We start from the raw sequence: 22841 nt of genomic DNA, 5'->3' as shown, positions 1-22841 counted from the left end.
CCTAGGAGATACCATCTAATCCCTTGGCTTTACACCATCTCCACACTGCCCACACCAGGGAACAGCTCCAGCCACACTGCTGCCCTTACCTGCTTTCCATCCAGTGTCTCCATGGCCACACTACTCACGACTCCCTCTGCCTTGTACCATCTCAGTACTTGGCCGATTCATCTCGCAGATGCTCGGGGGGAAACCTGAAGCCATCCTTGGTTCCCCTCTCTTGTTCCTACTCTCATCTAGTCCATCAGCATCCAGGTCAGCTCTCCTCCAGTGCCCGACCACTTCTCACCACCCCTACACTGCTGGCACCCTCGCTGGAGCCCTGTCAGCCCACTTGCTCTGTGGGAATCACCTCCCGACTGATCTTCTGCTTGCTTCTTCAGTTGGCTTCCCACTCAGCAGTCAGAAGGAGCCTTTAAAATTAGGCAGAGCACATCACACCTCTGCTCAAAGCCCACTACCAGCTTTTTATCTAACTCGAAAAGCCAAAATCCTCACCAGGGCCCTGAGGCCTACACAGTCTACTGACATCATCCCACCCTCTGTCCAGCCACACCTCCCGCTCAGGGCTCCTCAGACACACCAGGCACCTCTTGCCTCAGTGTCTCTGCACTTGCAGCTCACACACTGCCATGATGGTCTTCCATTTTCTAATGCCACCTTTCCTGGCCAACTGAAAGTTTAACATATCAGCCTGAGCAGTTTCTATCCCTCTTCCTGGTTTTATTTTTCCCTTGGTGCTTAGATATACATCTACACATGTGATCTATTTTTAGTGTACATTACCTGTCTCCCCTGCCAGAATGAAAGCTTTGTGATGTCAGGGCGGGTTGCTGTTTAATTCATTGCTGTTCCCTAGAGTTCTGAACCAGAGGGAAATAACCAAGAGCATTTTTTAAAGGATAAATTAATCAACAGTCTGCAGGTCCTGAATGACCACAGTGTGACTTCACATTCTATCCCTTGCTATCTCCCTTCCTTGATTTATTTTCATCACAGAACTTGTCACCAGCTGCCACATGATGCTTCTGCTTATTTATCATCTGTCTTCTCTCACCACTTGGAGATCAATTTCACAGGGGGAGGAATCTGTGTGTTCCCAGAGCCTCATATGAAGCATCTGGGAAGGAAAGAATTCCTTTCCTTTCTGCTCTCCCAGGTCAAGTCATAATCAGTCCCACCTGAACTGTTTTAAACCCTAGCTCTCCTTCCAATCTCCAGACCTCCTCGTGCCCACAGCAGGAATTCTCTACCCTAAAACTTGAGTGCAACTGATTCTGCTACAACCGTTCATGAGCACCCCTACTGCCCAACCCAACTCTACCGTATTGTTTACAATGAACCTGTACCCTGAGCAGGAGATGGTTGCCACTATTCCCTCAGTCAAAAGATCCTTGTTCTCCCTCCTCTGAACCTGCTACACCCAGACATTTCTCAGGACTCATGTCATCTCCTGTGTGGTTGGGCAGGGGTTCCTCATGGGCACTCCCACAGCACCCTTACTGAATTCAAACCCTAATACTTATGGTTTGTTTGCTGACTTGCTGTATCTCCTACTATATTAGAAAAATCCAGTTTGGTCTACCTACTCCCATCTTTCCTGTCTCCTTTACTGCTCATACAGAATACTTCACTCTGACACTCCTGCCACCAAATGGGAGAGGATTTTTCTCCACAGCAAGGAATTCTCTGTGAAATCAGCTAGAGGTTCTGCAATTTAACTCAACTCTGACAGTCTACCTAGAGAGTGTTAAGGGCTCAGTCCCACATGACTGCTCCCCCTGCTACTTTTGACGTCAATCCCAAGTAGTAATCCAAGCCTTTCCCACAACTTTTGCCCAATTTATCTACAAAATGGAGGTTCCCACAACCCCCTCCTCAGGTCTGATTAATTGCTAGAGGTCACAGAACTCAGGGAAACTTTATGTCTGCCAGTTTATTAAAGGATATAATAAAGGATACAGGAAAACAGCCAGATAAAGAGATACAGAGAGCAAGGTCTAGACAGGAGCATCAGTCCCTGTGGAACCAGGGTGAATCATCCTATTGGTGCGAACATTTTCACCAACCTGGGAATTCTCCAAGTTCTCCACTACTGGATTGTATGGAGACTCTCTCAAGTACACATAATCAATCATTAACTCCATTTCCAGCAACTCTTCTCTCTCCAGAGGATGAGGTATGAGGCTGAAATTTCCAAGCTTCAAATCATGGCTTGGTCTTTTGGTGACCAGACTCCAACCAGGAGCCATCCAGAAGCCCACCCAGAGTCACCTCATTAAAACATGATGCTCCTAGTGTACTTCTCACTTAGGAAATTACAAGGGGTTCCGGAGCTCTGTGCCAGGAGCCAGAGGCAAAGACATATATATATATATACACACACACACACACATACACACACACACACATATATATACATATATATACACACACACATACTTTTTTTTTTTTCCCTAATATCTCACACCCCAACTGGGCTGTAAGTAGCTTGTTATAAGGTTCGCGTGGTACCTACCAAGTTAGGGATCATGGGTTCTTAACATTATATGGCTCTAAAGAAAATATACCAAGGAAATCTGAAATAACAGATTTGTATGAACACTGATGAATATTTTTCCTATTCTTTGATAAAATTGAACCTAATAAAGCTACTCCTCAGACCATCCCCTTAATATCTCCAGATTGAATGATCTATTCTTGGCACCCAAGAGAGGTGCCAAGTTTTCAAATATTCTCACAGAGCCTGTTAGAAGGAGAAAAAACAAAAACTTAAGGCTCAGTGGAAACACTAGACTGTATCACCACTCTATGCCAACAGTTAAGTTCAACCTATTTACTTAGTTTTCCTTGGATGTCCTTCCAGGTTCAGAAGATATAGGAGCTACCAACACAGGGGAACTGCAGAGTAAACCTCTTCCTGGCTGTGCTTCCTGGCCCGTGTCTTTAGGATATGGCAGTTCTTTAAGACTTCTGTTTGTTTCTGGTTCTGATTTCGTGCTGGTCTGCATTCATTCCTTACACACTTCCTCAGTTGAGTTCAGTTCAGTCGCTCGGTCATGTCTGACTCTTTGCAATTCCATGAATCGCAGCATGCCGGCCTCCCTGTAGATCACCAACTCCCAGAGTCCACCCAACCCATTTCCATTGAGTCAGTGATACTATCCAACCATCTCATCCTCTGTCGTCCCCTTATCCTCCTGCCCTCAATCTTTCCCAGCATCAGGGTCTTGTCCAAAAGTCAGCTCTTCGCATCAGGTGGCCAAAGTATTAGAGTTTCGGCTTCAGGATCAGTCCTGCCAATGAACACCCAGGACTAATCTCCTTTAGGGTGGACTGGTTGGATCTCCTTGCAGTCCAAGGGACTCTCAAGAGTCTTCTCCAACACCACGGTTCAAAAGCATCAATTCTTCAGCGCTCAGCTTTCTTCACAGTCCAACTCTCACATCTATACATGACTACTGGAAAAACCATAGCCTTGACTAGATGGACCTTTGTTGGCAAAGTAATGTCTCTGCTTTTTAATATGTTGTCTAGGTTGGTCATAACTTTCCTTCCAAGCAGTAAGCATCTTTTAATTTCATGGCTGCAATCACCATCTGCAGTGATTTTAGAGCCCAAAAAAATAAAGTCTGACATTGTTTCTCCATCTATTTCCCATGAAGTGATGGGACTGGATGCCATGATCTTCGTTTTCTGAATGTTGAGCTTTAAGCCAACTTTTTCATTCTCCTCTTTTACTTTCATCAAGAGGCTCTTTAGTTCTTCTTCACTTTCGGCCATAAGGGTGGTGTCATCTGCATATCTGAGGTTATTTGTATTTCTCCAGGCAATCTTGATTCCAGCTTGTGCTTCTTCTAGCCCAGCATTTCTCATGATGTACTCTGCATAGAAGTTAAATAAGCAGGGTGACAATATACAGCCTTGAAGTACTCCTTTTCCTATTTGGAGCCAGTCTGTTGTTCCATGTTCAGTTCTAACTGTTGCATACAGGTTCCTGACCTGCATACAGGTTTCTCAAGAGGCAGGTCAGGTGATCTGGTATTCCCTGAATACCTTGAAACTCTTTCAGAATTTTCCACAGTTCCTTGTGATCCACACAGTCAAAGGCTTTGGCACAGTCAATAAAACAGAAATAGATGTTTTTCTGGAACTCTCTTGCTTTTTCCATGATCCAGCGTATGTTGGCAATTTGATCTCTTGTTCCTCTGCCTTTTCTAAAACCAGCTTGAACATCAGGAAGTTCATGGTTCACGTATTACTGAAGCCTGGCTTAGAGAATTTTAAGCATTACTTTACTAGCGTGTGAGATGAGTGCAATTTTGCAGAAGTTTGAGCATTCTTTGTCATTGCCTTTCTTTGGGATTTGAATGAAAACTGACCTTTTCCAGTCCTGTGGCCACTGCTGAGTTTTCCAAATTTGCTGGCATATTGAGTGCCGCATCCTGCCTCTAAAAGCACACAAACTTGCCTATCAAGATTTCCCTGGGATATAGAGAAGCTCTTTTACTATCTTTCTCCTATTTAATATCAACTCTGAACATAGCAAAGATATTACTTTGCCAACAAAGGTCCATCTAGTCAATGCTATGGTTTTTCCAGTGGTCATGTATGGACGTGAGAGTTGGACTGGGAAGAAAGCTGAGCGCCGAAGAATTGATGCTTTTGAACTGTGGTGTTGGAGAGACTCTTGAGAGTCCCTCGGACCACAAGGAGATCCAACCAGTCCACCCTAAAGGAGATCAGTCCTGGGTGTTCATTGGAAGGACTGATGGTGAAGCTGAAACTCCAATACTTCGGCCACCTGATGCGAAGAGTTGACTTATTGGCTAGGAGGCATTAGGGGCAGGAGAAGGGGATGACAGCGTATGAGACGGCTGGATGGCATCACTGACTCGATGGACATGAGTCTGAGTGAACTCCGGGAGTTGGTGATGGACAGGGAGGCCTGGAGTGCTGTGATTCATGGGGTCGCAAAGAGTTGGACACGACTGAGCGACTGAACTGAACTGAACTGAACATATGACCTAATTTCTATGAACCTTGGGGCTTTGCATGTCTCTTGATTTTAATGTGATTTAATCATTATTCTTCCTCTATGTATGGCTTATTCTTTCTCTCATTATTGTCATGAGTCTTTTGTTTTATTTTAAGAATAAAATAAAATAAATTTTCATTTATTTCCTTCCATAGGAACTGTTTTTGAAAAAATCAGCACTTGTAACATTTGAGGAAACAATTATCTAACATAGGATGCCCCGAGATCTTGAACACCTGTATCCCCAGCAACCCACTCCTGAGACCATCACCAAACCTGGTTCTGAGTAACAGCCAGCTTTGTTCCCACTGTCCCACCTCCCTGCACTCCAGCACACTGGCCTCTAGATGTCTTAGCCAGCCTGAGGCCCAACTTCTAACTCCAAAGCAAACAAGGAAATAAGAGCCTGAATTTTAGAGTCTAGGAAGGGCTTGATCAGCTAGCAAATTAAAAAAAAAAAAGTTGACTAGTCCAACTGAGAGACTGGACTTATATTTTATCTCATTTTAATTAATTTGCATTTACATTGCCAGATATGGCTAGCAGCTACTGTGCTAGTAGCACAAGAGCTAGAGAATCTAGAGGTGGCACAGATCTAGAGAAAAAAACAAATACAGAGCTGCCCTATTGGTTACTTTTCAATGTTTACATTTTGGAAAGCCAAGATGAAGTAAGGCCCTGGCAGGCAGTGATGTCCTTGTCCCAATGCTCTAAGATGCCCACAGGCAGGCATCTCCAACAGCGAGATTCTCAACTCTCCTTTCTTCCCATGCCAGCTCTCTTTGGATTCAGCCGGCAGCCACCTTAGCCCCATGTGTTTAAGACAATTTATTATTATTATTACACTCCTGCTTCTCTGTGCTTCAAGTTCCACGGCCCCAGTGTCTGCAGGAATTTCATCAGCATCTCAAATCCACAATTTCTCAAATGCAATCCATTATCTTCTATCTTCCCCCATCCTCCAAACCTATGCTTTTCCCTGTACTCCTTCTTTTCTGCAAAGGTACCATCACACAACCAGGTTCCCTTTATATAAATCTAAATGTCACCCTTAACTTTCTCCTCTCTCTCAGCTCTCAAAATCTCCTCAGCATCTCTTCTATCAGCCTCATCTCCATTTCTGCTGCATTTACCCACACTTAAGACTTTGGTATCTCTGAAGCCTCCCTGACTCTTCCTGTCCTAACCTGTCTTTACCCCAACCAGTTTTCCCCAAACGAGTCCAGGGCCCTTCTGCTGCTAAGTCGCTTCAGTCGTGTCCAACTCTGTGCGACCCCATAGACGGCAGCCCACCAGGCTCCACCGTCCCTGGGATTCTCCAGGCAAGAACACTGGAGTGGGCTGCCATTTCCTTCTCCAGTGCATGAAAGTGAAAAGTGCAAGTGAAGTCGCTCAGTCGTGTCCGACTCTGAGCGACCCCATAGACTGCAGACTACCAGGCTCCTCCGTCCATGGGATTTTCCAGGATAGAGTACTGGGGTAGGGTGCCATTGCCTTCTCCACAGGGCCCTTCTAGTCGGCCCAATTGTATGCTCCAGGAATTCCTACTGCAACGCTCACTCTACTGTGCTGGAACTGTCCACTTACTGCTTCTGCTCACCCACTGCTGCTGCTGCTGCTGCTAAGTTGCTTCAGTCGTGTCCGACTCTGTGCGACCCCTGAGACGGCAGCCCACCAGGCTCCCCCGTCCCTGGGATTCTCCAGGCAAGAATACTGGAGTGGGTTGCCATTTCCTTCTCCAATGCATGAAAGTGAAAAGTGCAAGTGAAGTCGCTCAGTCCTGTCCGACTCTGAGCGACCCCATAGACTGCAGCCTACCAGGCTCCTCCGTCCATGGGATTTTCCAGGCAAGAACACTGGAATGGGGTGCCATTGCCTTCTCCAGCTCACCCACTACTTGAGGGCAAAAAGTAAATTGGAAGGTTTTATGCATAGATATGGGCCATCTCTAATACAGAATGTGTTCAATAAATACTTGCTAAATGAGAACTGCAACAGATATCTGTTATGGACTGAATGTTTTGTCCCCCCAAAATTCATTATGTTGAAGCCTTAACTCCCAAGATGATTAGAAGGTAGGGCCTTTGAAAGGTAACTCAATTTAGATAAGGTCTTAAGGGTAGAACCCCCATAACAGGCTTAGTATTCTTTTAAGAAGAGACACCAGAGCTTTTTCTCTCAGTCTTGTCAGGATCCTGTGAGAGGGCAGCTATCTGCAAGCCAAGAAGAGTCCCCAACAAGAATCAAATCTGCTAGTACCTTGATCTTGTTCTTCCCTGACTCCAACAAAACTACAAGAAAGAAATGTCTGTGGAAGTGTTAGTCACTCAGTTGTATCTGACTCTTTAAGACCCCATGGACTGTAGCCCACCAGGCTCCTCTCTGTCCATGGAATTCTTCAGGTAAGAATACTGGAGTGGGTAGCCATTTCCTTCTCCAGAGGATCTTCCTGACCCAGGGATCGAACCCAGGCTTCCTGCATTGCAGGAGGATTCTTTACTGTCTGAGCCACGAGGAAAACCCTTAAGTCACCCAGTCTATAGTAAATTGTTACAGCAGCCAGCATTGACTAAAATGACACTTCTCTTTGTCTAATTGTGCCCAACTCCAGTGTGTTCTAAAGCGCAACCTTTTAGGTTATTCCCCTGGTCAAAACTCTTGGAGAGCTTTTTACTGATAGACTATAAACTTCTAAACTTTTTAGCCAATCATTCAGGAACTACCTGGAATCTCAGCTTCCAGCCTACTGTTCTGACACCATCTTCCACAGCTTTATTCTTCTACCCCTGACTTGCCTCAGATTGCTCCCTTCCCCTGCACTATCCTGACATGTTCTGACCCTGCCTCCTTTCACTTCAGGGTCCATTTCAGCTGCCACTGCATCCAGGGACCAACATAGCCAAGGGTCCTCTCCCCACCTCAACACCCCCTGCCTTTACCCACACTTGTCTTTTTCTAATGCAATCACATTTTCCATGAGAGAATATAGTCAGAAGAAAAAAAATCACCTATATTTGAAACTGGCTTAGAGATTCTCTTAGGAGGACTAACCTTCTAATCCAAAACACCATTTCTCAAATGTGCCGAGGGGCCACATTATAGGGAAAAGAAAACAAAACCACAACCAGAACCACAAAGTCAGTCAGATGCTAACACTGACAAATAGCTGTAAGAAACAAAACTGAGTATCACTTTTCACCACAGCTCCCACTGGAACATCAACTATAGCAGTTAAATCACCACCACTCCCAACTCTTTATTTTGAAGACCATCCCCAGGAACATCAGTGAAACTCAGATGATCAATGCATGTGCAGCCCCTGTCTTGCTCACCTGGCTGTGAACTCCTTGGGGACAAGAGCCTGTGTGATCCAACTGATAAACTTAACACATCACGTTAGCTAGATGCTTTGGGCAAAGCCCTACATTTCACCTTCCCACAGAACCACTACGAAAGTTCTAAAGCCACTTTCAACTCTAAGACTATCAGATTCTATGAAATTAGTGTGCAGACCCTGTGGTCCCTGAATGAGGAAGGAGAGACAGATGCATGTCCTAAGAGCAGAGAGGCAGTGACCAAAATAATCCACCAACTGGGTATCAAAAAGGGACCAGCTCCAGCCTAACCCCCTACCTCTGCCCTATCAACAAGAAGTCATTCAAAATGAAATTCAAAATCCCACTAGGATGCTCCACCGGCTAAGACTCCACATGCTCAATGCAAGAGCCAGGCTTGATCCCCCAGTCAGGCAACCAGAGCCCACGTGATGCAACTAACGGTTTGCATGCTGCAATGGAAATCAAAGATCCCCCACGCACAGCAAGAATCAGCACAGCCAATAAATAAAAATAACAAATATTTTCAAATGGTCTTCTACCTTATTTTTTCAGTTTTCTTAGGGTAAGTAATTTAACTAGTGATTAAATAAAGGCAGCATACTGTTCCTCTTTTTATTATATTACAAAATATTTTCTAACAAAACTTTCTACAAGCTCAAATTCCAACACATGAACTATTTCTTCATGAACATTTTTGGATAAGCTTTTGTTTTCATCTGTTTTCCTTCTTTTATTTCATATTCTATTTTCTTATAAGCTCTGAGGGAGCCCATGTTAACACACTTCTTGGCATCCCTGTTCTAAGTCATCCTGGTGGCTCATGTGCTGATTTTTACAGCTTCTCCCCTTGATATGTCACATCCCTCCCAGTAGCTCAATCCCATTGATTTCAACTCTATTACTCTATTTCTTCTCCCTTTTTAATGCTTAACTTTTATAGCCAAAGAATAAAGTAAAAATTCCATAACATCTCTAAATGAAACTGCTCGAGTGTTAAATTAACTTTATATTCACATTATTTTTAAGTCCAACTACACAGTATATCCATATTCCCAGCTCCCATGTTCTTGTTGTACTCCTGGTGAAAATGAATCTGGAAATTAAGGCTTTGAGGAATACTCCTTCCCAACCGCACCCCTAAAAAAACAATGGCATTTGGAAAACCTCCAAACAGGCAAGGCTAGAAACTGACAAGTCTTTTAGAATACAAGAAACATAAAACAATGAATGGGTGGATGTTGGGACCCAAGAAGCTCTGGGCCCAGAAGCCCTTAGTCAGGCAACTTCCATGGGGAAACAGGGGCTCAGGGGTCCCTGCATAAGAGGAGAGCAAGAACCAGGCAGTGCACAAGGGCCAGCAGGTCTCCTCATTCCTTCATGCTATGGTCTGCACCACCGGGGGAAGACGGGAAGACCTCCCACTGTAAGACCAGGTTCTGGACTGGATCCAGGAAAAGAACAGGCAAAACTAGAGAGAGAGAAGCAGGGAGTGGCAGGGAGAGAGAAGAAAATATCAAAAGAAACAAGAGGATTTCACACCAGATGAAAGTATAATAGAACAATGAGAAAAATAGTACATTAGGGTCATTTGTACATTTTAAAATGCACAAACATTTAAAAACACATACATATAAGAAATTAAGAACCAAAAATAGGCAGATATAAACTGAATAGTAACTTTAGAAATAAGAAATACAATCATGGCAATAAAAGTTCAACATAAATACACAACTGTACACAAAGAATTAATAAACTGAAAAATAACACTGGGGAATCCAGCCAGAAGGAAGCACTAGAAAAAGACTTACAAATCATAAGGAAGCAGTTAAAGAAAAATGGAGATGGAATGGGAGGCTGTACTGTACAGTTAAGAGAAGTCCGTTCAAGGGTTCAGAGCAAAATACAGTTGTTTTCAGAAGTGCAAACACACAAAGACAGTGGCCATTCATAGACCCTTGGTATGGTTTAAAAGACAAGTGAACAGAGAAGAGGGACACAAAAAACAACAGTGAATATGAAAAATGATAACATATATTGGTGAATTTAACTGCTAATTGTGCACTATCACAATCTGAATGCTAAAATAAGCCTAAATCCCTAAACCATAATGACAAAGCAGACTCAAGGGAACTAAAGTTTTTGTCTCTCAAATAGAATAGGGCAGGGTAAATGGTCTGCTGAGCAAATGGTGCAGGAGAGACAAGTCAAAACCCAGGCATGAACTTTCCTTTTCATTTTTCAAAGATGCTCTAGTTTAAACCTGGAAACCTGATTTCTCTGTTGCTCTAGATAAGCCTTCAGTATAACAGAAATTTTACTTTGAAGAAAGAAAACAAGTAACACCACTTACAAAATCAGTGGAAAATCTCCCTGATTTCACAGAGTAAAAATCAAAATATAACTGTAGATTTGGTCAACCAATGTACTTAAAGATGCTGTGTTCATATCTTTCTTACTGGGTATTTGCAGCAAGGCAAATTCCAGGACCCTGTTTTAAAGAATCCTAGAATGGTATTCTTGATATTACCATTTCTAATACAAAGGGGAAAAAAACCTGAGGCAAGATCCCTCTAAAGAGCTTTTTTCTTTTTTAAACCAACACTTTAGGTATCTTTACACACATCAAGTCATAATCCTACATCTGAAAAAAAATATTAGCACTGAATATAATGAATGTGTGTCATCAACCTTATCTGACTTATCTGATATCATTTATCCAGGTAAAATATCTCTATCTTGGATGCTATTACCATAATACAAGTCATGGACATTTGGGTTCCAAACAATGAATGCACTCATTCATCCTCCCACCTTGAAATACAAGTCTGAAGTTGTGTCACAGATTATTTCATAAAAACACATTTTTGGAGATAAAATTAAGCCTTCAACACCCTCTAGTGCACAGTGAACACTGGGCCAGTTTTACGCATGCTTCCTTCTTGGAGTTAATCCCAGCAGGTGACTCTAGGCAGTGAGTGAGTGAAGTCGCTCAGTCGAGTCCGACTCTGCGACCCCATGGACTGCAGACTCCCAGGCTTCTCTGTCCATGGGATTCTCCAGGCAAGAATACTGGAGTGGGTTGCCATTTCCTTCTCCAGGGGATCTTCTCAACCCAGGGATCAAACCCAGGTCTCCCGCATTACAGGCAGACGCTTTACCCTCTGAGCCACCAGGAAAGCCCTGACTCTAGGCAGAGAGCAGGCTAAAACCACTGTCAGACAACAGGTTCCCAAAGACTATCTTGTGTGAAAAGCATTTGCTCTTCAATTGCCTTAACTTTCACTGAGAACAGAAATATTAATGTTAATCCTATTCAATGCAGAAACTACTTTAGAGTGACTTAAGAAGAAAGGAAGACAGGGAATGCTGTTACCGGAAGAGTAAAGAAAGACGGGTGCTTCGCTTCATCTTCATATTTGCCTTCAGCTGAACTTCCAGCCTCCATGGATTTGGACGTAGTGTTCTTACCAATACCCATCATTAAGAGAAAAAGAGTAGCTTGGGGACTGAAGCGGTTGGAAGTTAAGGCTTGTCAATACAAGGAGCCCAGGATCAGAGTCAGCTCTTCCAGTGCTGATTCTCAGGCAGAGATGAGCCCCACAAATGCCATTTCTAAGCACCTAGAAAAAGAGAAAGCAGCCAAATCATGTCAAGCATACAAACAACATAAGACACACAGACATTGTATTTCCTGCACAGGAAAGTCAGAGTACAATTATATCCAAACATTAAAAAAACTCATTACTTAATCACTTTTCAAGTCCTCATCCACTTTCATTTATAGTCATTCAGATTCTGAACCACCCTCTGGAGAGGGGGACCACCAAAATTGACTATCAAAAATATCAGAATACTAGGGAGGAAAAAAATAGAAGAGGCATTTCTTTGACATGCATTACAGTATGTATCTTTTAGTCCAGCACTATCCAACAGAACCTTTCTACAATGATGGAAATATCCTACATCTGTCTTGTCCAATACATTCGTCACTAGTCACAGGATACTAAGCACTTAAAATGTGACAAGCGCAAGTCTTCCCTGGGGGCTCAGTGGTAAAGAACCCAGCTGTTAATGCAGGAGACACAGGTGTGATCCCTGGTCCGGGAAGATTCCACACGCCGCGAGGCAACTAAGACTGTGCCACAATTACTGAGCCTGTGCTCTAGAGCCTGGGAGCTACAACTGCTGCAGCCTGTGCACCCTGGAGCCTGTGCTCCACAACAAGACAAGCGGCACAACGAGAAGCCCCCACACAGCAACTAGAGCAGCCCCCACTTGCAGTAACTAGAGAAAAGCCCACAGCAACAAAGATATAGCGCAACCATAAATAAATAAATAAAATTATTTTAAAAATGTAACTAGTGCAGATACAGAAACTGAACCTTTATTTGTATCAAATTTAAGTTTGGCTAGCGGTGATCATACTAGACAGCTCAGCCACAACCAACTTACTAGGATTGAATGGATCTTAGCTCCCCAACCAGCGACTGAACCTGCACCTTCAGCAGTGAAAGTGTGGAGTCTTAGCCACAGGACCACCAGGGAATTCCCTAAGATAGAAAAAAAAATACCGCATGCAGGTAGAGGGGAGAAGGGACAGGAAACCTTCACTGGCTCTCAGGTTAGAACAATGTCAGATCTTAGCATCAATTAATTTCCCACAGAGAATGAATAAGCCAGACAAATTGTCCTGCAAATGAGAAGGCAGCCCTACAAGAAGTTTGGAAAGACAAGTAGAAAACCTTCTGTTTAGGAAATTTTCTTAAGACACCTCAATCAACAAATACTTTAGATAGGCTGGAGAAAAACAGAAATATAAACAAGAAAACACAAAATTGGAGAATTCAACAGTTAAAGGGCAAAAAGGAAAAATAATAGAAATTGCTGCCAGAATGTCAAGTTGCCTCAATGGGATAGAGCTAGGTACACAAACACAAAAATTTTTGAGGTGGCTCTTTCGGTTTAACTGTTCATCCACATTCTGCATTCTTGTTCACATCTCATCCATGACTCTTTAAAGCAGTGGCTCTCAGTGAGGAGTGATTTTTTTTTTCCCTCCAGGGGATATTTGGCAATGTCTGAAGACGCTTTGGTCATCACAACTGGGAGGCAGCTGCTGCTGCTAAGCTGCTAAGTTGCTTCAGTCACGTCCGACTCTGTGCGACCCCACAGACAGCAGCTCCTCTGTCCCTGGGATTCTCCAGGCAGGAACACTGGAGTGGGTTGCCATTTCCTTCTCCAATGCATGAAAGTGAAAAGTGAAAGTGAAGTCTCTCAGTCGTGTCCGACTCTTAGCGACCCCATGGACTGCAGCCTACCAGGCTCCTCTGTCCATGGGATTTTCCAGGCAAGAGGACTGGAGTGGGATGCCATTGCCTTCTCCGGGAAGATAGCTACTAGTATCTAATAATTGGAGGCCAGGTGTGCTGCTCAACATTCTGTAGAAGGCATAGGATAGATAATACTTTTTTGTTATATTTGATGCAAATATCTTAGTCCAGGGTTTTGCTTGCTCGCAAATTCTGTGAATGATCTTTTAGAATTGTTTTTATTTTTATGTAACCAAATCCATCAGTCTTCTACATTGTGATTTGGCCACTGCCATCCATCAGCTTTCCAAGATCTGAACACTCTTTTTTAGAGTGTGACAACAACCATACCTAAATATATTAATAAAATCTGCCTGAAGAGACCCTGACCGATTTTTACCATGGCCAAGACCTTATGTTTTCCAGAAGATAGGACAAGCAAAGAGGATGGTGAAAACTGTTGGGTCTTTATAAGACTACTTGCCACAGAGTCACATCCAGAGGGACCATAACCTCTTTGCTCTACATCCAGCCCCACTGCCATTTGCATGACAGCAGAGCTTTCAAATCTACACTTACCCAAGTTAGGGGAAATGAAAGAAATTTAATGTAGAATACATTTATTCTACTTGCTGGGGAAGACTGAAGGCAGGAGGAGAAGGAGACGACAGAGGATGAGATGGTTGGATGGCATCACCGATTCAATGGACATGAGTTTGAGCAAGCTCCATGAGTTGGTGATGGACAGAGAAGCCTGGCGTGCTGCAATCCATGGGGTCAGAGAGTCGAACTGACTGAACAACTGAACTGAACTAAACCCATGTAAACTTTAGCTAAAACATAGGACTTTAATGTAGAATACATTTATTTTACTACGTTAATTTTATCTTCATGTTTGTTTCAGATGTATACGTCCATTGCAGGAGCCAACCCTTCCCATTGGCCCTCGTCACAAGAAACAGAGAGGGATAAAATTCCATCTGGACAAGACCACTTTTCATCAAGTACTCTGTACTCCATTTCTCTACCCAATGTTTAACTGACCCTTACAAGCTTCCTGGAGTGTGTAGTCAAGTGGGCCTTAGGAAGCATTACTATAAACAAAGCTAGTGGAGGTTATGCGTTTCCAGCTGAGCTATTTAAAGATGATGCTGTTGAAGTGCTGTACTCAGTATACCAGCATATTTGGAAAACTCAGCAGTGGCCACAGGGCTTGAAAAGGTCAGTTTTCATTCCAATCCCAAAGAAGCACAAGGCCAAAGAATGTTACAACTACTGCACAATTGTACCTACCTCACATGCTAGGCGAGGTAGTGCTCAAAATCTTCAAGCTAGGCTTCAACAGAATGTGAATCAAGAACTTCCAGATGTACAAAAGTAAAGTTAGTCGCTCAGTCGTGTCAGATTCTTTGTGACCCCATGGACTGTAGCCCACCAGGCTCCTCTGTCCATGGAATTCTCCAGGCAAGAATTCTGGACTGGGTTGCCATTTCCTTCTCCAGGGGATCTTCCCAACCCCGGGATCAAAGCCAGGTCACCCGCATTGCAACAGATTATTTACCAACTGAGCCACCAGGGAAGCCTTAAGTGTAGATGCACAAGCTAGATTTAAAACAGGTAAAGAAACCAGAGATAAAATCACCAACATCCACTTGATCATAGAAAAAACAAGGGAATCCCAGAAAAACATCTATTTCTGCTTCACTGACTACACTAAAGCCTTTGTGTGGATCACAAGGAACTCTGGAAAGAGATGGGGATACCAGACGGCCTTACCTGCCTCCTCAGAAACCTGTATACAGGTCAAGAAGCAACAGTTAGACTTGGACATAGAACAATAGGTTGGTTCAAGGAGTACATCAAGGCAGTATATTGTCACCCTGCTTATTTAACATATTCAGAGTATATCATATGAAATGCTGGACTGGATGAAGCATAAGCTGGAATCATGATTGCAGGGAGAAATATCAATAACCTCAGATATCCAGATGACACCACCCTAACAGCAGAAAGTAAAGAGGAACTAAAGAGCCTCTTGATGAAGGTGAAAGAGGAGAGTGAAAAAGCTGACTTAAAACTCAACATACAAAAAATTAAGATCATGGCATCCAGCCCCATCACTTCATGGCAAATAGAGAGGGGAAAAATGCAAACAGTGACAGACTTTATTTTCTTGGGCTCCAAAATCACTGTGGATGGTGTCTGCAGCCATGAAATTAAAAGACACTTGCTCCATGGAAGAGAAGCTATGACAAACCTAGGCAGTGGACTAAAAAGCAGAGACATCACTTTGCTAACAAAGATTCATCTAGTCAAAGGTTTTTCCAGTAGTCATGTATGGCTGTGACAACTGGACCAATAAGAAGGCTGAGCACCAAAGAACTGATGCTTTCAAACTATGGTGTTGGAGAAGACTCTTGAGAGTCCTTTGGACAGCAGGGAGATCAAACTAGTCAATGCTAAAGGTAAACAACCCTGAATATTCATTGGAAGGGCTGAAGCTGAAGCTCTAATCCTTTGGCATTCTGATGTTAAGAGTCAACTTACTGAAAAAGACCTTGATGCTGGGAAAGACTGAGGGCAGGGGAGAAGGCGGCGACATTGGATGAGATGGTTGTATGGATCATCAACTCAGTGGACATGAGTTTGAGATAGTGAAGGACAAGGAAGCCTGGCATGCTGCACTCCATGGGGTTGCAAAGAGTGGGACCCGACTGGGCAACTGAACAACAACACAAGCTATACTGAGGGGACCCATCCACTCCTTTTTGCCTGTCTCTTACAGAACATCAGCCTTTGGAAAGCCCTAAAGACGTAGACCCAAGTGAGCATAAAAGGTTTTGGGGCCAAAGAAAGTATAGGGCAGGAAGTTTGAGAAAGGTTTTGGGGCAGAGGGCTGCAAAGTCCAAGATGGACAAATGGAGGGAAGAAGAAGAGGAAGACAAGGAGAAGACGGTGACCACTGAAAATAAAAATATATTCTTGAAAGTCCCAAAATGACAAAGCACTCGACAGCCAAGTACTCAAGACTTATGAAGACAGCCTCAAGGCCAGAAACCACGCACTAACCTGAGATGAGAGTCTTTTATGTGTACAGTTGAACTTTCAAGTGGGGAAATGCCAAGGCCCAAAGGCAAACGCAGCAAAAGATTTTAAACAGTGACGTTTAGGGTCTATGTTAGAATTTGTGGTAAAACAGAAGGCAAAATCTGCCAAAAAACCTGAAATGGGAAAGTGTCCTCCCACAGTGCCTAATTGATCCTTCTTCCTACTCTGTGCAAAACAAAGAGAACAAGCAAGCCCGTGCTGTCTGCATACTGCATCACTCATTCAATGGACATGAACTTAAGCCAACTCTAGGAGACAGTTAAGAGCAGGGAAGCCTGGCGTGCTTCAGTCCATGGGGTCACAAAGAGTCGGATACGACTGAGCGACTGAACAAGTGCTATCTTGCCCCTGAGCCCAAGACAAGGGGAAAGACGGGGCTGAGGGATAAAAGGTCTGATTCATCAATAATGAAAATGAAAATAATGACAGTAGTTTTCCAGTGATGTGTCCATGTGTGCCAGAGACATCTCTTACCTCTCATTATATAAACAAAAATTACTACTTGACAGGCACACTAACTCTATAAAAGTGGAAACTGAGCTTCGGAGAAATTAAAAGTAACTTGCCAAAGGACACCCAGTTATAAGCAGTGCAGCAGCAGAACTCAAACTTTAAATCAGTATTCCTGTCCTAACAATGTTTATACAAACAAGACATAAGCTTCAGGATGGCAGAGCTCCTTCTCCAGAGCTTAAGCCTGCCCTCCTCAGACCAAGAACTCCCAAATATGTGCACTTCCACTGCATAAACCATCATCTCAACAGCACAAAAGCCTCCTGTTTGTTTCATCTTGATGGCTCTACTGCAGCAGGAATGGCCATGCTACAGAAACTACCATACCGTTTGATGGTGTCCTAATTAGCCAAAGAAGGACATCCAAATTGCTTCACGAGGTTTCCGGTCCACTGTGACGCCTACTATGTAACTTGATCCTGCTATGCTGTGGTTTCCATCTTTCAGTTAATTCCTTGATGGCATCAGATCCTAGCCCTACGGCCCTTGCACATGCTGTTCCTCCAAACACATTCATCTCACCCATTTCCCTCAGGGGGTAACTCCATCAGTCTGGCCTCTGATCACCATATTTCATCATAGCATCTGGGAACCATAAAGATGGTTATGACACAGCAAGATAATGTCTACCTGCTCAGCCAGACAAGTACAGAACAAGAGGCACTATCCCCAGTGCTGAACTTAGCACCTGTATTAAACATGCCCCAAAATATGCAGAATAAATGATGCTTAAAAATTAATAATAAAGGTAAATCATATAATATAACAGAAGACCTCGGTTAGATTCCTGGGTCAGGAAGATCCCCTGGAGAAGGGAATGGCTACACACTCCAGTGTTCCCGCCTGGAGAATTCCGTGGACAGAGGAGCCTGGTGTGCTACAGTCCATGGAGTCACAAAATGTCAGACACAACTGAGTGACTTTCACTTTCATATAATGTAACAATCATTCCTGCTTAATACTTTTATTTAATCTTGGAAAAGGAAATCAACAGCCAATATTAAATTCATCTGTGATACAAGAGACTGTTGTTGCAATTTAGTGGCTAAGTCATGCCTGACTCTTTTGCTGACTGTAGCTTTCCAAGTTCCTCTGTCCTTGGGATTTCCCAGGCGAGAATACTGGAGTGGGTTGCCATTTCCTTCTCCAAGGGATCTTCCCTACCGACCCAGGGATCAGTTGCGTGTCCTCCACTGGCAGGCAGATTCTTTTACACTGTGCCACCACGGGAGCCCAAAACCATGGTATGATCCTACAAAGGAATGCCACTATAGCCATTAAAAAGATAGCACAGAAATACTGACTGACATGGGGAAATGTGTGCCCTAAGTTATATACAAAAACTGGTATTTAAAAAAAAAAAACAGTATTATATTAATAAACTAGTCACAGGACAAATACCGCACAATTCCACTTGTATGACGTATCTGAAACAGTCAATCACAGAAGCAGAGAGTAGAATGGTGGTTGCCAGGAACTGGTGCGGAGGGGAAAGCAGGACGCTGCTTTTCAGCAGATATAAAGTTTATTATACAAGATGAAGATCTCTGTAAGTTATAGAGATCTGTTGTAGCTAACAATAATGTACTGTTCATCTAAAAGTTCATTAAGAGGGTAGACCTCAGTAATATATAACAATATCAATTTCCTTAAATGATGCAATGAATGAAAAGAATTAAAAGCAATTTAAAAAATGAAAAAAGCAGTATGTACAGCAATAACTCATTGTGTATGTGTAAGTGTGCCACATATATAAACACACCAAAATGTTAACTGTAATGTTGATTGGTGGGACAGCAAAGGACTTATTTTCTTCCTCTTATTCCTCTGTATTTCCTAACGTTACGTACTTAACAATGAAAGGTATGCTCACTTTCTCACCCAAGAGCCACATCAGTACCCAGTTCTTCCCTGCTATTAAGAATCAAATCCAGAGAAGTAATCATTTCTCCTTACCAAGGGGACACAAAGCAAAGTGGTATAGAATACAGTTCTCATGTTTAAAGTTGTAAAGTAGTTTTTGTTGTCAGAAGAGCATGGAGAAAAGCCAAGGATTTGTAAATTATACTTAGCAAGTGAAGGAGGGAACTCACAATAAACGAGGTATACCATGACTCTATGTTGAAACCACTTAAGAACTTTTAAAAATACCTAGAGTCTATCGAATAGGACTGCCCAGCCTGGGCATCTAGATTTTAACTCTCCTGCAGCCAGAGTTAAAAATCACTACCTTAGAGCAAGTAAGAAATCACTATAGACTCAAAGAAATAATAAATCAACCTCAATAAACATAATGCTGACATGGTAGGAAAATAGCAATTTTGGAGATTCTGCTATAAATAAAAAGTAAAATAATCAGATCTTCAACAAATCTTTCAGTTCCCTAAAGACTGAGCCACCAGCTCTCTAGCCATCAGGGTGTGTGTGGGTGTGGGTGTGTGTCTCTAGCCATCAGAGTGTGTGTACATGTGTGTGCATGCTCTTTATGACCACGCTCTTTGTGACCTCATGGACTATAGACCCCCAGGCTCTTCTGTCCACGGAATTTTCCACAGAAGAATACTGGAGCAGGTTGCCATTTCCTACTCCAGGGCGTCTTCCCAACCCAGGAATCGAACCTGCATCTCTTGCATCTTCAGCGTTGGCAGGCCACCAATAATCATGCATAAATGCAGAATAACAATTTTTTATAATTAAATGTATTTATTTTTAGTTGAAGGATAATTGCTCTACAACATTGTGTTGTTTCTGCCAAACATCAACATGAATCAGCCATAGATATATCTGTGTCCCCTCCCTCCCCATCCCACCCCTCTAGGTTGTTACAGAACCCTGGTTGGAGTTCCCCGAGTCACAGCAAATTCCCATTGGCTATCTATTTTACCTATCATAATGTATACGTTTCCAAGCAGAATAACAATTTTTAATCGATGTTTATTTCATCAGCTATTCATCAGCTATTCAGTCAGTGATTTTTGCACTGAATTTTTTATCTGACCATTTTTCCCTTGTCAGTGTCAACTCCTTCAACTATGATTACCATTTCACCCCTGTAAACATTTCATCTTTATATTCAAAAAGCTTTAGCAGACCTGATTGCAAAGCAACTGTCAATCCAAGACCAGCCTTCCCTTTGGCCCAGGTTTCTTCGGAACTCTTCGTAACACACTACAACTGCCAAAGGTCCAGGCTCTAGACTCCTGCATTCTGCTACACCTACAAATGCCAACTCTTTCAATAGTACTTTTTCAATCTTGCCACAGAGGCTCCTTCAAATTTCAGCAGCACCAACTGGTTATAAATCATTCAGTTTTCCAGGTCGGGCAGCCTGCAATTCTTGGATGGCCTCTCTACACAATAGCACCAAGCACTTAAACCACACAAAAAACCCCACCTCAAACAGTAATTTCTTAGACTTGAATCTCCTGCCACAGCACAACACAGGTCTGAGAGGGATCCCTATAGCAGGGAAGTTCATGTATAGCCTTTGAGAATTTGTGAATAAGTCTGGCCTTCAGGTTGTTGGGTGGTGTGTGTGCTAAGTCTCTTCAGTCATGTCCAACTCTTTGTGATCCTATGGACTGCAGCCCGCCAGGCTCCCTTGTCCACAGGATTCTCCAGGCAAGAAAACCAGAGTGGGTTGCCATGCCCTCCTCCAGGGGATCTTCCCAACCCAGGATCGAACCTGAGTCTCCCACATCTCCTGAACTGGCAGGCGGGTTCTCTACCACTAGTGCCACCTGGGAAGCCCCCTGTCAGGCAGATAGGGAGTTCTTAAAACAATACACAACAAATATTCATGAGGTACACATTTACCCCAAAAAGGTGGCATTGAATAAATGCTACACTGAAACCATAACTGCACAGCAAATCCACTGTTTGATCTAGATACAAAACCTACAGTTCTCTAAAATGACACAGAATAAGAAAGAAAAGAAGAGAGGGTAAGAATCAGTGGTTTGTATCCCTAAAACTCAAGTGGGAATCTTATTCAATATACACATTTCTTCTATACAAATACTGGCAGAAAAATATTCAAAACTATCATTATTATTATTATTATTATCATCAGAGCTTCCCTGGTAGCTCAGCTGGTAAGGAATCTGCCTGCAATGCAGGAGACCCTGGTTCAATTCCTGAGTCAGGAAGATCCCCTGGAGAAGGGATAGGCTACCCACTCCAGTATTCTTGGGCTTCCTTCCCCTGTGGCTCAGCTGGTAAAGAATCTGCCTGTAACGTGGGAGAGCTGGGTTTTTATTATAATGTTCCCAAATTAAAGACACAGAAAACTCTATCAACAGGCAAATAGATAAGCAAATCATGGTGGGTCGAAACAAAGGGATACTAAGCAGTTAGAAGGAAGCAACTATTGATGTACCTAACAAGAAAGAGAAATGGCAGATACTACTTTGAGTGGAAGAAGCCAGACACAAGATATGTTGCCTGATTCCCTATAGCCAAAACTAATCTTTGGTGGCTGGAAGCAGAAAATGGTGGCCTACAGAACAAAGGTGGGAAGAAAGGACAGACTCCAAAGGCAGAGGAAGGAACCTATAGAATGACAGAAATGTTCCACATCTTAGTTATGATTCTGGTGGCTCCATTCATTGGCTTTCTGGTGGTTCAGATGGTAAAGAATCCACCTGCAATGCAGGAGACCTGGGTTCGATCCTTGGGTTGGGAAGATACCCAAGAGAAGGGAATGGCTACCCACTCCACTATTCCTGCCTGGAGAATCTCATGAACAGAGGAGTCTGGAGGGCCAAGGTCCATGGGATCAAAGAGTCGGACACAACTGAGTGACTAACACTTCCACTTCTTCCATTTATTGTATGTAAACTATGGCTCAATAAAATTGATTTTAGAAGAAAAGAAACTTAATTAACTCTCATCCCACCAACATTAAAAAATGTCCCTTCCCCCAAATTCTGATTCCATAGACCTGTATTGAAACCTGGGGCTGACATTTTTAACAAGTACATAATGTTCTAATGCTAGTGGTCAGATCAACACCTTTGGATTGGGCAACCTGGGGTGGGATCAAGCTATGCTCTCTACAAGCAGAAACATATCTAGACAGGTGTGAGTAAATGACCAAGAAGGAAAACTCTGGAATAAGTAAACTCAAAACCTGAACTTGCCAAGTGGTAGTCTGGTCCTTCCAAAGACACAAACAAGAACTCTCAGAGCCAGCCAGGTTCAATGATAAAGCACATTTTAAAAGTCAATCTCTGGCTCTCTGCTTAAATCCCATCATTAGGGGATTATAGATGAACTGAGGCTCTCCATTACATTCTGTTAAATACTAACATGTGACCTAAATACTTTTAATTCAAGCCAAAAGAAAGATTACCGGGAAAAATAACCTCAACTTGTACCTGATCAAACTCCCTTTAAATATAATGACTTAAATGGTTGCCTAACATAGAGTCTTGCTTTGGGGTTTAAAATTCAGTTTAAAATTCTGACCCTGGCTAGTTATCATTATTTCATTTAAGCAGTAATGAAATGAATAAGAAGGGGTTATTATTTGAT

General features: G+C 42.9%; 1 protein-coding gene across 5 annotated transcripts in view; it reads right to left on the bottom strand.

Annotated features, from left to right (window-relative positions):
- The window catches only part of SLC23A2 (solute carrier family 23 member 2), a 142270-nt gene that overhangs the window by 77137 nt on the left and 42292 nt on the right, over positions 1 to 22841 (bottom strand). For all 5 annotated transcript variants that reach the window (XM_006047752.3, XM_025264049.2, XM_044927921.1 and 2 more), the window contains exon 2: positions 11750 to 11996. In XM_006047752.3, the coding sequence (XP_006047814.1) occupies positions 11750 to 11857 (108 nt within the window). In that variant the 5' untranslated portion in view covers positions 11858 to 11996. The remainder of the gene's footprint in view (positions 1 to 11749; positions 11997 to 22841) is intronic.

Source organism: Bubalus bubalis, chromosome 14, assembly GCF_019923935.1.
Source record: "Bubalus bubalis isolate 160015118507 breed Murrah chromosome 14, NDDB_SH_1, whole genome shotgun sequence".
Taxonomy (NCBI): Eukaryota; Metazoa; Chordata; class Mammalia; order Artiodactyla; family Bovidae; genus Bubalus; species Bubalus bubalis.
This window is presented reverse-complemented; position numbering and strand designations above follow the sequence as displayed.